General features: G+C 56.1%; 1 protein-coding gene across 1 annotated transcript in view; it reads right to left on the bottom strand.

Moving 5' to 3' along the window:
- Positions 1-741: 741 nt before the first annotated feature.
- The window catches only part of LOC119957134 (volume-regulated anion channel subunit LRRC8D-like), a 31,395-nt gene continuing 15,399 nt past the window's right edge, over positions 742-16,737 (bottom strand). Inside the window, exon 2 of the mRNA XM_038784881.1 lies at positions 742-3,414. Coding sequence (XP_038640809.1) covers positions 908-3,412 — 2,505 coding nt within the window. The 5' untranslated portion in view covers positions 3,413-3,414 and the 3' untranslated portion in view covers positions 742-907. The remainder of the gene's footprint in view (positions 3,415-16,737) is intronic.

The raw sequence follows: 16,737 nt of genomic DNA, 5'->3' as shown, positions 1-16,737 counted from the left end.
AGTGAGAGAGAGAGGGAAGGAGGGAGCAGAGTGAGGGAGAGAGGGAAGGAGGGAGCAGAGTGAGTGAGGGAGGGAGCAGAGTGAGGGAGGGAGGGGGCAGAGTGAGGGAGGGAGGGGGCAGAGTGAGGGAGGGAGGGGGCAGAGTGAGGGAGGGAGGGGGCAGAGTGAGGGAGGGAGGGGGCAGAGTGAGGGAGGGAGGGAGCAGAGTGAGGGAGGGAGGGAGCAGAGGGAGGGAGGGAGCAGAGTGAGGGAGGGAGGGAGCAGAGTGAGGGAGAGCGGGAGCAGAGTGAGGGAGGGAGCAGAGTGAGGGAGGGAGGGAGCAGAGTGAGGGAGGGAGGGAGCAGAGTGAGGGAGAGCGGGAGCAGAGTGAGGGAGGAGCAGAGTGAGGGAGGGAGCAAAGTGAGGGAGGGAGGGAGCAGAGTGAGGGAGGGAGGGAGCAGAGTGAGTGAGGGAGGGAGCAGAGTGAGGGAGGGAGGGGGCAGAGTGAGGGAGGGAGGGGGCAGAGTGAGGGATGGAGGGGGCAGAGTGAGGGAGGGAGGGAGCAGAGTGAGGGAGGGAGGGAGCAGAGTGAGGGAGGGAGGGAGCAGAGTGAGGGAGGGAGGAAGCAGAGTGAGGGAGGGAGGGAGCAGAGTGAGGGAGGGAGGGAACAGAGGGAGGGAGGGAGCAGAGGGAGGGAGGGAGCAGAGTGAGGAAGGGAGGGCAGAGTGAGGGAGGGAGGGCAGAGTGAGGGAGGGAGGGCAGAGTGAGGGAGGGAGGGGCAGAGTGAGGGAGGGTGGGAGCAGAGTGAGGGGAGGGAGTAGAGTGAGGGAGGGAGGGAGCAGAGTGAGGGAGGGAGGGAGCAGAATGAGGGAGAGTATACTGTCTAACTCTGGTCGGAAATTGATCCCGTGATGACTCTAAATACAAACTAAACAATAGAATTAAAGTCTTGTTCTGTGAGATTATCTTTGACCTCAGTTGGAAGGTGATCAAAGAGAAGATCTTCAATGATGAGATTGTTCCTCTTCAGTAAGACACAGTTGCCAATTTCAGGCGGAATCCTCTCTAAATGATTTCCTTTCAGCTCGAGGTAAGTGAGTTGCGTGAGCTGTCCGATTTCAGGGGGCATGTGAGTGATGCAGTTCTGCCCCAGGTGTAAAGTCTTCAATTTGACACAATGGAACATCTGCAGGCACAAAGTCTCCACCTTGTTCTTGGTGATGGAGAAATGCTGGAGGTTCTCGAGCAGGTGGATCTCAGGGGGGACGGCGGTGAGCAGGTTGTGGCTGAGGTCGAGGTGCCGGAGCTTCCTCAGGGTGAAGAGGGCGGAGGGCAAGGACTCCAGCTTGTTGCTGGAGAGGTAAAGCTGCTCGAGGTTCTTGATGAGGCTGATGGTGGTGGGGATGGAAACGATGGAGTTGTGCCACAGTCGCAGACAGGACAGCCTCTTGAGATGCTGGAAGCTGATGATCTCCTCGATAGACTGAATGTTGTTGGATTTCAAGTCTAGTTTCTGCAGGCTGGCCAGGCTGAAGACAGCGTGGGGAATCCTCTCCAGCTCACAGTTCTGCAGCTCCAGCTCAGAGAGATTGATCAGCTTCTTCAGGTTGTTCAGGACCAGCAATTTGGTGCCGTCATTCTGGATGACTAGCTTGGACAAGTGGGCGGCGAGCTCCATAACGTTGGAAGGGATCTTGGAAAGGTTGCTCTTCATGATGAGAATCTTGAGATGCCTCAACTCCTTCAGGGATTCCAGGCCAATGGCCTTGTTGGACTCCGAGTTCAGGTTGCCCGAGAGGTGCAGCTCTGCCAGGTTTTTCAGGGAATACGCCCAGAGAGGGATCTCCCCAATGTCGGTGAACTTGATGTGCAGGATGTGGAGGTGGTCCCGGAGGAAGTTGAAGGCGATCTGGTCAACCTTGGCGGGGCAGTGGTAAAGGTAGAGCTCCCTCAGAGCCACCATCTGGGAGATCTTGGCGGGCAGCCGCACATCGGGGATTAGCTCCAGCTTCAGCACCTCCAGGTCGCTCATGTCAAAGACGGCTTTGGGAATCCCAGAAAGCATAAAGAGCTGCAGTTCCAGCTTGCCCTGCATGTTCTTTGAGACGTGCTGTCTCAGCTTCTCATAGGTCCACTCGTGGTTGAGGTTCATCTCCAGCAGTTTGCTTTCGCAGCCTTCAGACAGGAAGATGGCAAACCTCTTTGAGTAGAGTTGATCGTATTGGTCCACCATGTGGAGGAGGAAGGCAAAGTCGTTCTTCACGTCGGGGATGTCACTGAAGTTACTCTCCTCACGTACTTTCTCAAAGGAGTATTCCTTCAACGAGCCCCGGAAGAGCCAGAACAAGGTGTAGAGGCACACCATTCCATACAGTGCAATCAGAATAATGTAGGTAATCAGTAGCTTCTTCAGCATGTAGGCCATGCTGTGTGTACAGAAGAAGACGGAGTAGCCAGTGACGTTTTTGATCTTGGGCTCACAGATGTGTTCAAACGTAATCGAGTTGACAAAGGTGAACGTGTAGCACAGGATGAAGAGGAACTTGAGTGCCTTCACCACTGTCTGACCCACGTAGAACTTGTAGATCAGGTCCCCGTCCTCGGTGTGGGCCCGGAACCGGCGCACCTTCTCGAAGAGAGCCTTCGCCTGCTCGCCATCCTGCTTGTCCAGGATGTTCATCGACGGCGAGCCGCTGACCGGGGGTTCAAAGGTCACCTCGGGGCAGGAGGTCAGCGAAGAGCTGGTGTCGGAGTTCTCACTGGGCTCTAGCGTCACCGACTGCAACATTTTGGTCCGGTTCTGACTGTTCTCCGAGTCCTCGTTGGCAGTTTCCGACACCGCTTTGGTGGTCCAGGGAGACTCGAAACATTTGCCTAGTATGGAGACAAAGTGCTCCACTTTGGAGGAGGTCTTGGGGAACTTAAACCAGAAGTTGCCGCTGACTAGAAGGATGATGGTGTGGACGAGGGCTATGTAAGGGAAGTACTTGGAGTACCAGGGCAGGGCTTTCTGGTAACACACTTGGCTGATGTAGACATATTGCTGATAATCCAGGTTTGTCTTGTAACCTCTGACCTTTGCCAACCTGGTTGGAGATGATGCTTTGGTTTCCGTGGGGCCTGAGGGTTTTTTCTCTGTTCCCAAAGACCTTGCGCTGGCACCATTCTCAGGGCTTTGAGTAGGAGGTCCAGCCTGGGGAGACCGAGGTACAGTCACAGGCGGTACAGGCGGCGAGCTCCTGTTCAGGCCTTGCACGTGATCACAGGGCAGACACACCACCTTATCCTTTGAGATGAGCAGAGTTGCGGACAGGAGCGACACCATTAACATGATGACCACCAGATAGTCCATCAGAACATCCCACCAGGGTTTGAGGAGGCGATGAGTGGGCTGACTATCTGAGAGAGTTGCGAGTTCCGTCAGAGTGATCATATCTGCGGGGAAGAACGAGAATGTTAACAGTAAGAATTGAAAAAACTTTTCGCCACCTCTCCCCCCCCCCCCCCCCTCCCCTGAGGAACACTCACCATCTCCTCTCCACCACGCTTACACCTCTGAAACACTCACCATTACACCTCCCTCTTCCCTGGGAGGGTCCTTACCATTCCACCCCTCCCACCCCCCACCACGCCAGTGCCCTGTGGGACTCGCCCCATTCCCTGGAGCACTCTAAGGCTGGGTCACCTACCAACTACCCCATGGGACTGGGACACACCTTCTGGTACACAACCTGTTATGGTCCAGGGTTTAGAGAACCCCAAAGTGTATCATGGAGTTCACCTGACCCACAACTTTTAATAGATTGTGGTATGGGGAGCACACGGCCCACTATACAGGTGTGGTACAGCAGAAATGGAAAAGTATTTTTTCAAAGCAAAACAATGTTTATTCTATGAACTCAAGTTAACCTTTTTAAAACATACAGTGAACATCTTAGCAACCATTGATTCAAATACAACCCCCAAAGACTACAACACTAAGTAATCCTTAATAACTTCCCAAACAATATCCAGAAGACAAAAGAAACACCTTTGAACAGAAGCACATCAGGTTTACATTCACTACTGAGAACATTTATAATTCTGAATTCACCAAATGATCGAGAGATAGTCTTTTGATGGCAGAGAGAACAGCAGTACACCTGCTCTGTCTGGCTTCAGCTCCAACACTGAAAATAAAACCAAAAAGACACAGACACACCCAAGCATTTTCTCAAAGTGAAACTAAAAAGCAGAGCCGGAGCTCAGCTCCACCCACACTCTGACATCACTGCAGCCAGAGCTCAGCTCCACCCACACTCTGACATCACTGCAGCCGGAGCTCAGCTCCACCCACACTCTGACATCACTTCAGCTAGAGCTCAGCTCCACCCACACTCTGACATCACTGCAGCTAGAGCTCAGCTCCACCCACACTCTGACATCACTGCAGCTAGAGCTCAGCTCCACCCACACTCTGACATCACTGCAGCCAGAGCTCAGCTCCACCCACACTCTGACATCACTGCAGCCGGAGCTCAGCTCCACCCACACTCTGACATCACTGCAGCTAGAGCTCAGCTCCACCCACACTCTGACATCACTGCAGCCAGAGCTCAGCTCCACCCACACTCTGACATCACTGCAGCCAGAGCTCAGCTCCACCCACACTCTGACATCACTGCAGCCAGAGCTCAGCTCCACCCACACTCTGACATCACTGCAGCCAGAGCTCAGCTCCACCCACACTCTGACATCACTGCAGCCAGAGCTCAGCTCCACCCACACTCTGACATCACTGCAGCCAGAGCTCAGCTCCACCCACACTCTGACATCACTGCAGCCAGAGCTCAGCTCCACCCACACTCTGACATCACTGCAGCCAGAGCTCAGCTCCACCCACACTCTGACATCACTGCAGCCAGAGCTCAGCTCCACCCACACTCTGACATCACTGCAGCTAGTGCTCAGCTCCACCCACACTCTGACATCACTGCAGATAGAGCTCAGCTCCACCCACACTCTGACATCACTGCAGCCGGAGCTCAGCTCCACCCACACTCTGACATCACTGCAGCCAGAGCTCAGCTCCACCCACACTCTGACATCACTGCAGATAGAGCTCAGCTCCACCCACACTCTGACATCACTGCAGCCAGAGCTCAGCTCCACCCACACTCTGACATCACTGCAACAACATGAGCAGCCAAATGTTTCTTAAAGCGACATTCTCATGACAATAGGACTGGCCACCCTCTCCTCCCGCTCTTTAATGTGGGCCTGGACCCTCTTCCCACCCCCTGCCCCCCTCCCCTGGTGCCCTATGGGACTGGAACCCCCTGCCCCCCCTCCCTGGTGCCCTATGGGACTGGAACCCCCTGCCCCCCTCCCCTGGTGCCCTATGGGACTGGGCCCTCTTCCCATCCCCTGCCCCCCTCCCCTGTGCCCTATGGGACTGGAACCCCCTGCCCCCCTCCCCTGTGACCTATGGGCCTGGACCCTCTCCCCACACCCTGCCCCCCCTTCCCTGTGACCTATGGGCCTGGACCCTCTCCCCACCCCCTGCCCCCCCCCCTCCCTGGTGCCCTATGGGACTGGGCCCTCTCCCCACCCCTTGCCCCCCTCCCCTGGAGCCCTGTGGAATGCCCCCCCCCGGTGCCCTGTGGAATGCCCCCCCCGGTGCCCTGTGGAATGGGCCCTCTTCCCTCCCCCCCCGATGCCCTGTGGAATGGCCCTCTTCCCCCCCCCCCCCCCCGGTGCCCTGTGGAATGGGCCCTCTTCCCCCCCCCCCGGTGCCCTGTGGAATGGGCCCTCTCCCCCCCCCCCCCCCCGGTGCCCTGTGGAATGGGCCCCCCCTTCCCCCGGTGCCCTGTGGAATGGGCCCCCCCCCCCAGGTGCCCTGTGGAATGCCCCCCCCCCAACCCGGTGCCCTGTGGAATGGGCCCTCTCCTTGGTACTGATGTTAATCACAATGCCATGCGAGGCCTGTTCCAATATAGTCCAAAACGTTGGTCACCTAATATTACCATGGAGACGGCCTCTAAATGCTTCTAATTTATAACAAATCAAACAAAATGAGATGTATTTTGTTTAATGCCAGTTTCCCGGAATTGTGGACCCTCTGTGAAAGCCAGGATCCTTTACTACAGCAGCACTGACAGAGGCAACCGGAGCCCCCGGAGGAAACCCACGCAGACACGGGGAGAACGTGCAGACACGGGGAGAACGTGCAGACACGGGGAGAACGTGCAGACACGGGGAGACCGTGCAGACACTTTTTTTTAATAAATTTAGATTACCCAATTATTTTTTCCAATTAAGGGGCAATTTAGCGTGGCCAATCCACCTACCCTGCACATCTTTGGGTTGTGGGGGCGAAACCCACGCAGACACGGGGAGAATGTGCGAACTCCACACGGACAGTGACCCAGAGCCGGGATCGAACCTGGGACCTCAGCGCCGTGAGGCGGTTGTGCTAACCACTAGGCCACCATGCTGCCCTTAGAACGTGCAGACACGGGGAGAACGTGCAGACACGGGGAGAACGTGCAGACACGGGGAGAACGTGCAGACACGGGGAGAACGTGCAGACACGGGGAGACCGTGCAGACACTTTTTTTTAATAAATTTAGATTACCCAATTATTTTTTCCAATTAAGGGGCAATTTAGCGTGGCCAATCCACCTACCCTGCACATCTTTGGGTTGTGGGGGCGAAACCCACGCAGACACGGGGAGAATGTGCAAACTCCACACGGACAGTGACCCAGAGCCGGGATCGAACCTGGGACCTCAGCGCCGTGAGGCGGTTGTGCTAACCACTAGGCCACCATGCTGCCCTTAGAACGTGCAGACACGGGGAGAACGTGCAGACACGGGGAGAACGTGCAGACACGGGGAGACCGTGCAGACTTTGCACAGACAGTGACCCAAGCCGGGGATCAAAACTGGAGCCGTGAAGCCACAGTGCTAACCACTGTGCTGCCATGCTGCCTGTGGGCCACATGCTGGATAATGGGATTAGAATGAGGCCGTTTCTTTGCTATAGATCTCTGTGACTACACGAGTGCGCGGCCTGTCCTCATTAATAAGCCTCGAGTGAATCCATGCCTGAACCTACATTGATAACGATATATCCTTCCTGATGCTCAGGACGGAATGAATAGGGGCTGGTTTAGCTCACCGGGCTAAATTGCTGGCTTTTCAAGCAGGCCAGCAGCACGGTTCGATTCCCGTACCAGCCGCCCCAAACAGGCGCCAGAATGTGGTGACTAGGGGCTTTTCACAGTAACTTCATTGAAGCCTACTCATGACAATAAGCGATTTTCATTTTTCATTTTCATTTCCCAGGAGTGTCTGGAGATTGGACAAGTGCTCAGACCTTCTGTCCCTGCCGACTAATTCCTCTGATGTGGTGTTAAACTGGTGGGTCTGCGGATGGTACAGGTCAGCCCAGCACTGTAATGTTACATGGATGCAGAACTTTGGTGAAGCCACAGCTGGAGCACTGGGTGTAATTCTAGTCCCCACATTATAGGAAGGATGTGATTGCGCTGGAGGGGGTGCCGAGGGGATTCACCAGGATGGTGCCTGGGATGGAACATTTCAGTTATGAAGAGGGGTTGGATAGGGTTGGGTTGTTTTCACTGGAGTAGAGAGGACTGAGGGGCGCTCTGATCGAGGTGGACAGGATTCTGAGGAGCACAGACAGGGTGGATAGGGAGCAGCTGTTCCCCAGGGCCTGGCTTAGCTCAATGGGCGAAATCTCTGGCTTTTAAAGCAGACCAAGGCAGGCCAGCAGCACGGTTCGATTCCCGTACCAGCCTCCCCGGACAGGAGCCGGAATGTGGCGACTAGGGGCTTTTCACAGTAACTTCATTGAAGCCTACTCGTGACAATAAGCCATTTTCTTTTCTTTCTAGTTGAAGAGTCGGTTCTGAGGGGGACACAAGTTCAAGGTGAGGGGTGGGAGGTTTAGGGGGGGTTTGAGGAAATTGTTTTCTACCCAGAGGGGGGGTGAGGGTCTGGAATCCGCTCCCTGGGAGGGGGGGGAGAGGGTCTGGAATGCGCTGCCTGGGAGGGGGGGGGGGTCTGGAATGCGCTGCCTGGGAGGGGGGAGAGGGTCTGGAATGCGCTGCCTGGGAGGGGGGTGAGGGTCTGGAATGTGCTCCCTGGGAGGGGGGGGGAGAGGGTCTGGAATGCGCTGCCTGGGAGGGGGGGGAGGGTCTGGAACGCGCTGCCTGGGAGGGGGGTGAGGGTCTGGAATGCGCTGCCTGGGAGGGGGGGGGGGTGAGGGTCTGGAATGCGCTGCCTGGGAGGGGGGTGAGGGTCTGGAATGCGCTGCCTGGGAGGGGGGGTGAGGGTCTGGAACGCGCTGCCTGGGAGGGGGGTGAGGGTCTGGAATGCGCTGCCTGGGAGGGGGGGAGTCTGGAATGCGCTGCCTGGGAGGGGGGGTGAGGGTCTGGAATGCGCTGCCTGGGAGGGGGGGTGAGGGTCTGGAATGCGCTGCCTGGGAGGGGGGGGAAAGAGGGTCTGGAATGCGCTGCCTGGGAGGGGGGGAGAGGGTCTGGAATGCGCTTGCCTGGGAGGGGGGGGGAGGGTCTGGAATGCGCTGCCTGGGGGGGGGGGGAGAGGGTCTGGAATGTGCTGCCTGGGAGGGGGGGGGGCTGGAGGGTCTGAATGCGCTGCCTGGGAGGGGGGGGTCTGGAATGCGCTGCCTGGGAGGGGTGGTGAGGGTCTGGAATGCGCTGCCTGGGAGGGGGGGGGAGGGTCTGGAATGCGCTGCCTGGGAGGGGGGGTGAGGGTCTGGAATGCGCTGCCTGGAAGGGGGGGAGAGGGTCTGGAGTGTGCTGCCTGGGAGGGGGGGGGGGAGGGTCTGGAATGCGCTGCCTGGGAGGGGGGGAGAGGGTCTGGAATGCGCTTCCTGGGAGGGGGGGGGTCTGGAATGCGCTGCCTGGGAGGGGGGGAGAGGGTCTGGAATGCGCTGCCTGGGAGGGGGGAAGGGTCTGGAACGCGCTGCCTGGGAGGGGGGTGAGGGTCTGGAATGCGCTGCCTGGGAGGGGGGGGGGTCTGGAATGCGCTGCCTGGGAGGGGGTGTGAGGGTCTGGAATGCGCTGCCTGGGAGGGGGTGGGAAAGAGGGTCTGGAATGCGCTGCCTGGGAGGGGGGGTGAGGGTCTGGAATGCGCTGCCTGGGAGGGGGGGTGAGGGTCTGGAATGCGCTGCCTGGGAGGGGGGGGGAAAGAGGGTCTGGAATGCGCTGCCTGGGAGGGGGGGAGAGGGTCTGGAATGCGCTGCCTGGGAGGGGGGGGGAGGGTCTGGAATGCGCTGCCTGGGAGGGGGGGGGGAGGGTCTGGAATGTGCTGCCAGAGAGGGTGGAGGCCGAGGGTCTGGAATGTGCTGCCTGAGAGGGTGGAGAGGGTCTGGAATGCGCTGCCTGGGAGGGGGGGGTCTGGAATGCGCTGCCTGGGAGGGGTGGTGAGGGTCTGGAATGCGCTGCCTGGGAGGGGGGGGAAGGGTCTGGAATGCGCTGCCTGGGAGGGGGGGGGTGAGGGTCTGGAATGCGCTGCCTGGGAGGGGGGGAGAGGGTCTGGAGTGTGCTGCCTGGGAGGGGGGGGGGGAGGGTCTGGAATGCGCTGCCTGGGAGGGGGGAGAGGGTCTGGAATGCGCTTCCTGGGAGGGGGGGGGTCTGGAATGCGCTGCCTGGGAGGGGGGGAGAGGGTCTGGAATGCGCTGCCTGGGAGGGGGGGAAGGGTCTGGAACGCGCTGCCTGGGAGGGGGGTGAGGGTCTGGAATGCGCTGCCTGGGAGGGGGGGTGGGTGTCTGGAATGCGCTGCCTGGGAGGGGGTGGGAAAGAGGGTCTGGAATGCGCTGCCTGGGAGGGGGTGGGAAAGAGGGTCTGGAATGCGCTGCCTGGGAGGGGGGGGGGTCTGGAATGCGCTGCCTGGGAGGGGGGGTGGGGGTCTGGAATGCGCTGCCTGGGAGGGGGTGGGAAAGAGGGTCTGGAATGCGCTGCCTGGGAGGGGGGGGGAAAGAGGGTCTGGAATGCGCTGCCTGGGAGGGGGGGGGGGGGGGGGGGAGAGGGTCTGGAATGCGCTGCCTGGGAGGGGGGGGGAGAGGGTCTAGAATGCGCTGCCTGGGAGGGGGGGAGAGGGTCTGGAATGCGCTGCCTGGGAGGGGGGGGGAGAGGGTCTGGAATGCGCTGCCTGGGAGGGGGGTGAGGGTCTGGAATGCGCTGCCTGGGAGGGGGGGGGGGGAGGGTCTGGAATGCGCTACCTGGGAGGGGGGGGTCTGGAATGCGCTGCCTGGGAGGGGGGGAGAGGGTCTGGAATGCGCTGCCTGGGAGGGGGGGGGGGTCTGGAATGCGCTGCCTGGGAGGGGGGAGAGGGTCTGGAATGCGCTGCCTGGGCGGGGGGTAGAGGTGAGTTGCCTCACAGCCTTTAAAAGTACCCGGATCAGCACTTGGCCCATCGCAACATTCCAGGCTCTGGGCCAAATGCTGGCAAATGGGATTGGGTCGGCAGGACGGGTGTTTCTCATTCACTGGGACAGTCTCGAGGGGCAGAAGGGCCTCTTCTGTGCTGCATTAGAAACATAGAAAATAGGTGCAAGAGGAGGCCATTCGACCCTTCGAGCCTGCACCACCATTCAAAAAGATCATAGCAGATCATGCAAATTCAGTATCCCACTCCCGCTCTTTCTCCATATCCCTTGGTGCCTTTAGACACAAAGGCCACGTCCAGCTCCCTCTTGAACATATCCAACAAACTGACCCCAGCAGCTTTCTGTGGTGGAGAATTCCACAAGTTCACAACTCTCTGAGAGAAGAAGTTCTTCCCCGTCTCAGTCCTGAATGGCTGACCCCCTATTCTTAGGCTGTGAATGAAATGAAATGAAAATCGCTTATTGTCACGAGTAGGCTTCAAATGAAGTTAGTGTGAAAAGCCCCAAGTCGCCACCTGTTTGGGGAGGCTGGTACGCGAATTGAACCGTGCTGCCGGCCTGTCTTGGTCTGCTTTCAAAGCCAGCGATTTAACCCAGTGAGCTGAACCAGCCCTGAGCGACCCCTAGTTCTGGACCTCCCCAACATGGGGAACATTCTTCCCGCATCTAACCAGTCCCATCAGGATTTTATATGTTTCTGTGAGATCCACTCTCATTCTTCTAAACTCCAGCGAGTACAAACCCAGTCAATCCAGTCTTTCCCCATCGGTCAGCCCTGCCACCCCGGGAATTAACCTTCGCTGGACACTCTCAATAAGCAAAAATGTCCTTCCTCAAACTAGGAGAAGAAAACTCCATACAATACTCAAGGTGTGGCCTTATTATTCTGTGATATGTAATTAGCCAGCAAATTTAAAGTTCCTTTCATCAGGGGGATCGATTCCCACCTCTGAATAAATAAGCCAAGCTCAACTTCAAAAAGGAGCACTGACCCCTGTCACCCCTTCAAACTCAGCTTGCCGGCATCAGAAGACCACCTCCTTAACAGTGGCTGCATCCGATTGGAGATTTGAGAGGGAGGTGGTTGAGTCATCAACCAAGGTTTGAAATGTTTGTAGTGATCTCTATATGTGCATGTGCACAAGGGGTTAATGTGTAATCAGCAGCACCGCATGATCACTAGAGGGCCGGACCAACGGGGGTATAAAAGACATTGGGTCTCTCTCTCTCTCTTGGGTGTACTGTGACCAGGGCAACAGCAGACTAGTTTAGATGGTCAGTGGAGTTATGTATAGTTACCATAGTTAGATCTTGTTAACCTTATCACTAGTATCAAAGTGAAAGTAAAGAACTCATGTAAATATTGTTGTAGTTACTCAATAAACCCTTTGTTACTAAAACAAAAAAAAAAAATTGTTTTGTTACCTGTGTGGTCGGTAACATGTGCTACTTAATCCTTGGTTAGTGATGAGGTCTTCTGAATCTCGATGAAGAAGATTCAAACTCTTCCAGCAGTAACAAAAGGTTTAAAAGAGATTTACCAGGATGTTGCCTGGTATGGAGGGCATTAGCTATGAGGAGAGGTTGAATAAACTCGGTTTGTTCTCACTGGAACGACGGAGATTGAGGGGCGACCTGATAGAGGTCTACAAAATTATGAGGGGCGTAGACAGAGTGGATAGTCAGAGGCTTTTCCCTAGGGTAGAGGGATCAATTACTAGGGGGCATAGGTTTAAGGTGGGAGGGGCAATGTTTAGAGGAGATGTCCGAGGCAAGTTTTTTCACACAGAGGGTAGTGGGTGCCTGGAACTCGCTGCCGGAGGAGGTGGTGGAAGCAGGGACGATAGTGACATTCAGGGGCATCTTGACAAATACATGAATAGGATGGGGATAGAGGGATACGGACCCAGGAAGTGTAGAAGATTTTAGTTTAGACGGACAGCATGGTCGGCGCAGGCTTGGAGGGCCGAAGGGCCTGTTCCTGTGCTGTACTTTTATTTGTTCTTTGTTATAAACTTTTCCCCACGCACTTTTAACCTATGTCCCCGAGTAACTTGACTCCCACCCTAAGAAAGAGCATCTGACTATCCACTCTGTCCATCCACTGATAATCTTGTAAACCTCTATCAGGTCGCCCCTCAACATCCTAGTAAACCGCTTCTGTACCCTCACCAAAGCATCCACATCCTTCAGGTAGTGTGGCGATTAGAATTGTGCGCAATATTCCAAATGAGGCCTAACTAAGGTCCTGTACAGCTGCAACATGACTTGCCAATTTTTATATTCAATGCCCCGACCGATGAAGGCTAGATTGCCGTATGCCTTCTTGCCCACCTTATCCACATGCTTTCACTGATCGGTGGACATGCACGCCCAGATCACTCTGCCAAGAGTTCTACCATTTATTGTGTAATTCCTACATGCATTGGACCTTCCAAAGTGCATTACCTCACGCTTGTCCAGATTACACTCCATCTGCCATTTCTACGCCAAAACTCCAATCAGTTTATGACTCAAGTTTTTTCCTTCTGGGTCGAAGGCAGGTGAGACCCACAGAGCCGTGAGTCCCACCCTCAGCAGGGGCAAGGAGGCAGCTCCCAAATCCGTGGCCAGCCGGAATGGGCACCAAACACAATGCGGTTGGCACCAATCTGATCCACACCAGCTGTCCCGACCGAATGAACCAATGGGGCTCCCGAAGGAGTTGAGGCAACACACAAGTTTACATACATGTTGCAGTCGGGAGCGATGGTGAAGGCTCCGGCATTCCATCCGGGGTCGCCTGGCTGACCAGGAATCTCTCCTGGGAGAGGTTTATGGACAAGGCTTTGAAATGTCTGCTGCATGCTTCCCACAGCTTCCCACAGCTTGTGCATTGTCTGTTTACTCAGCTCAACAGTCAGGCTTAACCATTCGAGCACAGTGAGCATCGATAATAAACAAGACTCACATCCTCAAACACAGAAGAAGTGAACACCAGACTGTGAGAGTGTGGTACTCCGGGGGGGGGGTTAGTAATGGTCTGCCCCGTGATGTGAAAGTTTGTCCCATTCCCCATCACATGGGGTAAGGTCAGAATTACGCCCGACGGCCCCGTGTGAGTTCCACTCTTCATACCCTTGGCCAGAGAGTAACAGAGGAGAAATGGAGACAATAACAACTATGCTAAAGGTAAGGTTCCTCGACCAGAGTTGCTCCCGAAACTGTATCTCAAAGCCCTGGAGGGTGTACCACAACACGAGCAGTACACAGTTCCCATTCCACATGCCCCAGTGGGGCACTCCCTCAGTACTGACCCTGTGACAGTGCTGTGCTCCCTCAGCACTGACCCTGTGACAGTGCGGCACTCCGTCAGTACTGACCCTCTGACAGTGCTGCACTCCCTCAGTACTGACAGTGCGGCGCTCCCTCAGTACTGACCCTCTGACAGTGCGGCGCTCCCTCAGTACTGACCCTCTGACAGTGTGGCGCTCCCTCAGTACTGACCCTCTGACAGTGCGGCGCTCCCTCAGTACTGACCCTCTGACAGTGCGGCACTCCCTCAGCACTGACCCTGTGACAGTGCGGCACTCCCTCAGTACTGACCCTCTGACAGTGCAGCACTCCCTCAGTACTGACCCTCTGACAGTGCGGAGCTCCCTCAGTACTGACCCTCTGACAGTGCAGCACTCCCTCAGTACTGACCCTCTGACAGTGCAGCCCTCCCTCAGTACTGACCCTCTGACAGTGCAGCACTCCCTCGGTACTGACCCTCTGACAGTGCAGCACTCCCTCAGCACTGACCCTCTGACAGTGCAGCACTCCCTCAGTACTGACCCTCTGACAGTGCGGCGCTCCCTCAGCACTGACCCTCTGACAGTGCGACACTCCCTCAGCACTGACCCTCTGACAGTGCAGCACTCCCTCAGTACTGACCCTCTGACAGTGCAGCATTCCCTCAGTACTGACCCTCTGACAGTGCAGCATTCCCTCAGTACTGACCCTCTGACAGTGCAGCACTCCCTCAGTACTGACCCTCTGACAGTGCTGCACTCCCTCAGTACTGACCCTCTGACAGTGCGACCCCCTCAGTACTGACCCTCTGACAGTGCAGCACTCCCTCAGTACTGACCCTCTGACAGTGCGGCACTCCCTCAGTACTGACCCTCTGACAGTGCAGCGCTCCCTCAGCACTGACCCTCTGACAGTGCAGCTCTCCCTCAGTACTGACCCTCCCACAGTGCGGCGCTCCCTCAGTACTGACCCTCTCACAGTGCTGCACTCCCTCAGTACTGACCCTCTGACAGTGCGGCACTCCCTCAGTACTGACCCTCTGACAGTGCAGCACTCCCTCAGTACTGACCCTCTGACAGTGCGGCACTCCCTCAGTACTGACCCTCTGACAGTGCGGCACTCCCTCAGTACTGACCCTCTGACAGTGCAGCACTCCCTCAGTACTGACCCTCTGACAGTGCAGCACTCCCTCAGTACTGACCCTCTGACAGTGCAGCACTCCCTCAGTACTGACCCTCTGACAGTGCGGCAGTCCCTCAGCACTGACCCTCTGACAGTGCAGCACTCCCTCAGTACTGACCCTCTGACAGTGCAACACTCCCTCAGTACTGACCCTCTGACAGTGCGGCACTCCCTCAGTACTGACCATCTGACAGTGCGGCAGTCCCTCAGCACTGACCCTCTGACAGTGCAGCACTCCCTCAGTACTGACCCTCTGACAGTGCAACACTCCCTCAGTACTGACCCTCTGACAGTGCGGCAGTCCCTCAGCACTGACCCTCTGACAGTGCAGCACTCCCTCAGTACTGACCCTTTCTCAACATGTCCCTTTCCGAAAGGGGGGTGATGTGGTAGATTAAGTGGCCGCTGACTTGAGTCACAAGGAAAACAATCTGTGTTTCCAGGCGCCTCCTTCACACAGTGTGTGACTGGGACAGTGTGGTCTGTCAGTGGGTGTGTGGGTTCAGCTCCATTCGGCTGCACGGTGGCCCTGACTGAGGGCCATGTGCCTGTCACGAACATTCACTCTAGAACATAGAAAAATACAGCGCAGAACAGGCCCTTCGGCCCACGATGTTGTGCTGAACTTTCGTCCTCGATTAAGAACAAATTAATCTACACTCCATCATTCTACCGTAATCCATGTACCTATCCAAAAGCCGCTTGAAGGCCCCTAATGTTTCCAACTCAACTACTTCCACAGGCAGTGCATTCCATGCCCCCACTACTCTCTGGGTAAATAACCTACCTCTGACATCCCTCTATATCTTCCCCCATTTATCTTAAATTTATGTCCCTTTGTAATGCTTTGTTCCACCCGGGGAAAAAGTCTCTGACTGTCTACTCTATCTATTCCCCTGATCATCATATAAACCTCGGCCAAGTCGCCCCTCATCCCTCTCCGTTCTAATGAGAAAAGGCCTCAACCTTTCCTCGTAAGACATACTCTCCATTCCAGGCAACATCCTGTTAAATCTCCTTTGCACCTTTTCCAAAGCTTCCACATCCTTCCTAAAATGAGGCGACCAGAACTGCACACAGTACTCCAAATGTGGCCTCTGCTGCTACACCTGTTCCTGTCGTGTCCTGTCCATCGCCTTGCACCTTGGGAGATCAGGAAACCATTGTTCAAAGTGAGAGGAGGCAAACCCTTGTGGTATTGGCTTTATATTAACCTTTGCACATGCTGAGTCACGGAGAGGGGAGTGGCCATGGGAGGGGGACAGGGTGTTCTGGGAGTCAGCCAGACAGAGCTGTCCAACAGAAACACAGGACACTGCACCATCCTGTCTAACACAAACACAGGACCCTGCACCATCCTGTCCAACACAAACACAGGACACTGCACCATCCTGTCCAACACAAACACAGGACACTGCACCACCCTGTACAACAGAAACACAGGACACTGCACCACCCTGTACAACAGAAACACAGGAAACTGCACCATCCTGTACAACACAAACACAGGACCCTGCACCATCCTGTCCAACAGAAACACAGGACACTGCACCATCCTGTCTAACACAAACACAGGACACTGCACCAACCTGTCCAACACAAACACAGGACACTGCACCACCCTGTACAACAGAAACACAGGACCCTGCACCACCCTGTACAACAGAAACACAGGACCCTGCACCACCCTGTACAACACAAACACAGGACCCTGCACCATCCTGTGCAACACAAACACAGGACACTGCACCATCCTGTACAACAGAAACACAGGACCCTGCACCATCCTGTGCAACAGAAACACAGGACCCTGCACCATCCTGTCCAACACAAACACAGGACCCTGCACCATCCTATACAACAGAAACACAGGACACTGCACCA

This window comes from Scyliorhinus canicula, chromosome 25, assembly GCF_902713615.1.
Source record: "Scyliorhinus canicula chromosome 25, sScyCan1.1, whole genome shotgun sequence".
NCBI lineage: Eukaryota > Metazoa > Chordata > Chondrichthyes > Carcharhiniformes > Scyliorhinidae > Scyliorhinus > Scyliorhinus canicula.
The sequence above is the reverse complement of the archived record's forward strand: the minus strand, read 5'-3'. Positions and strand labels throughout refer to the sequence as shown.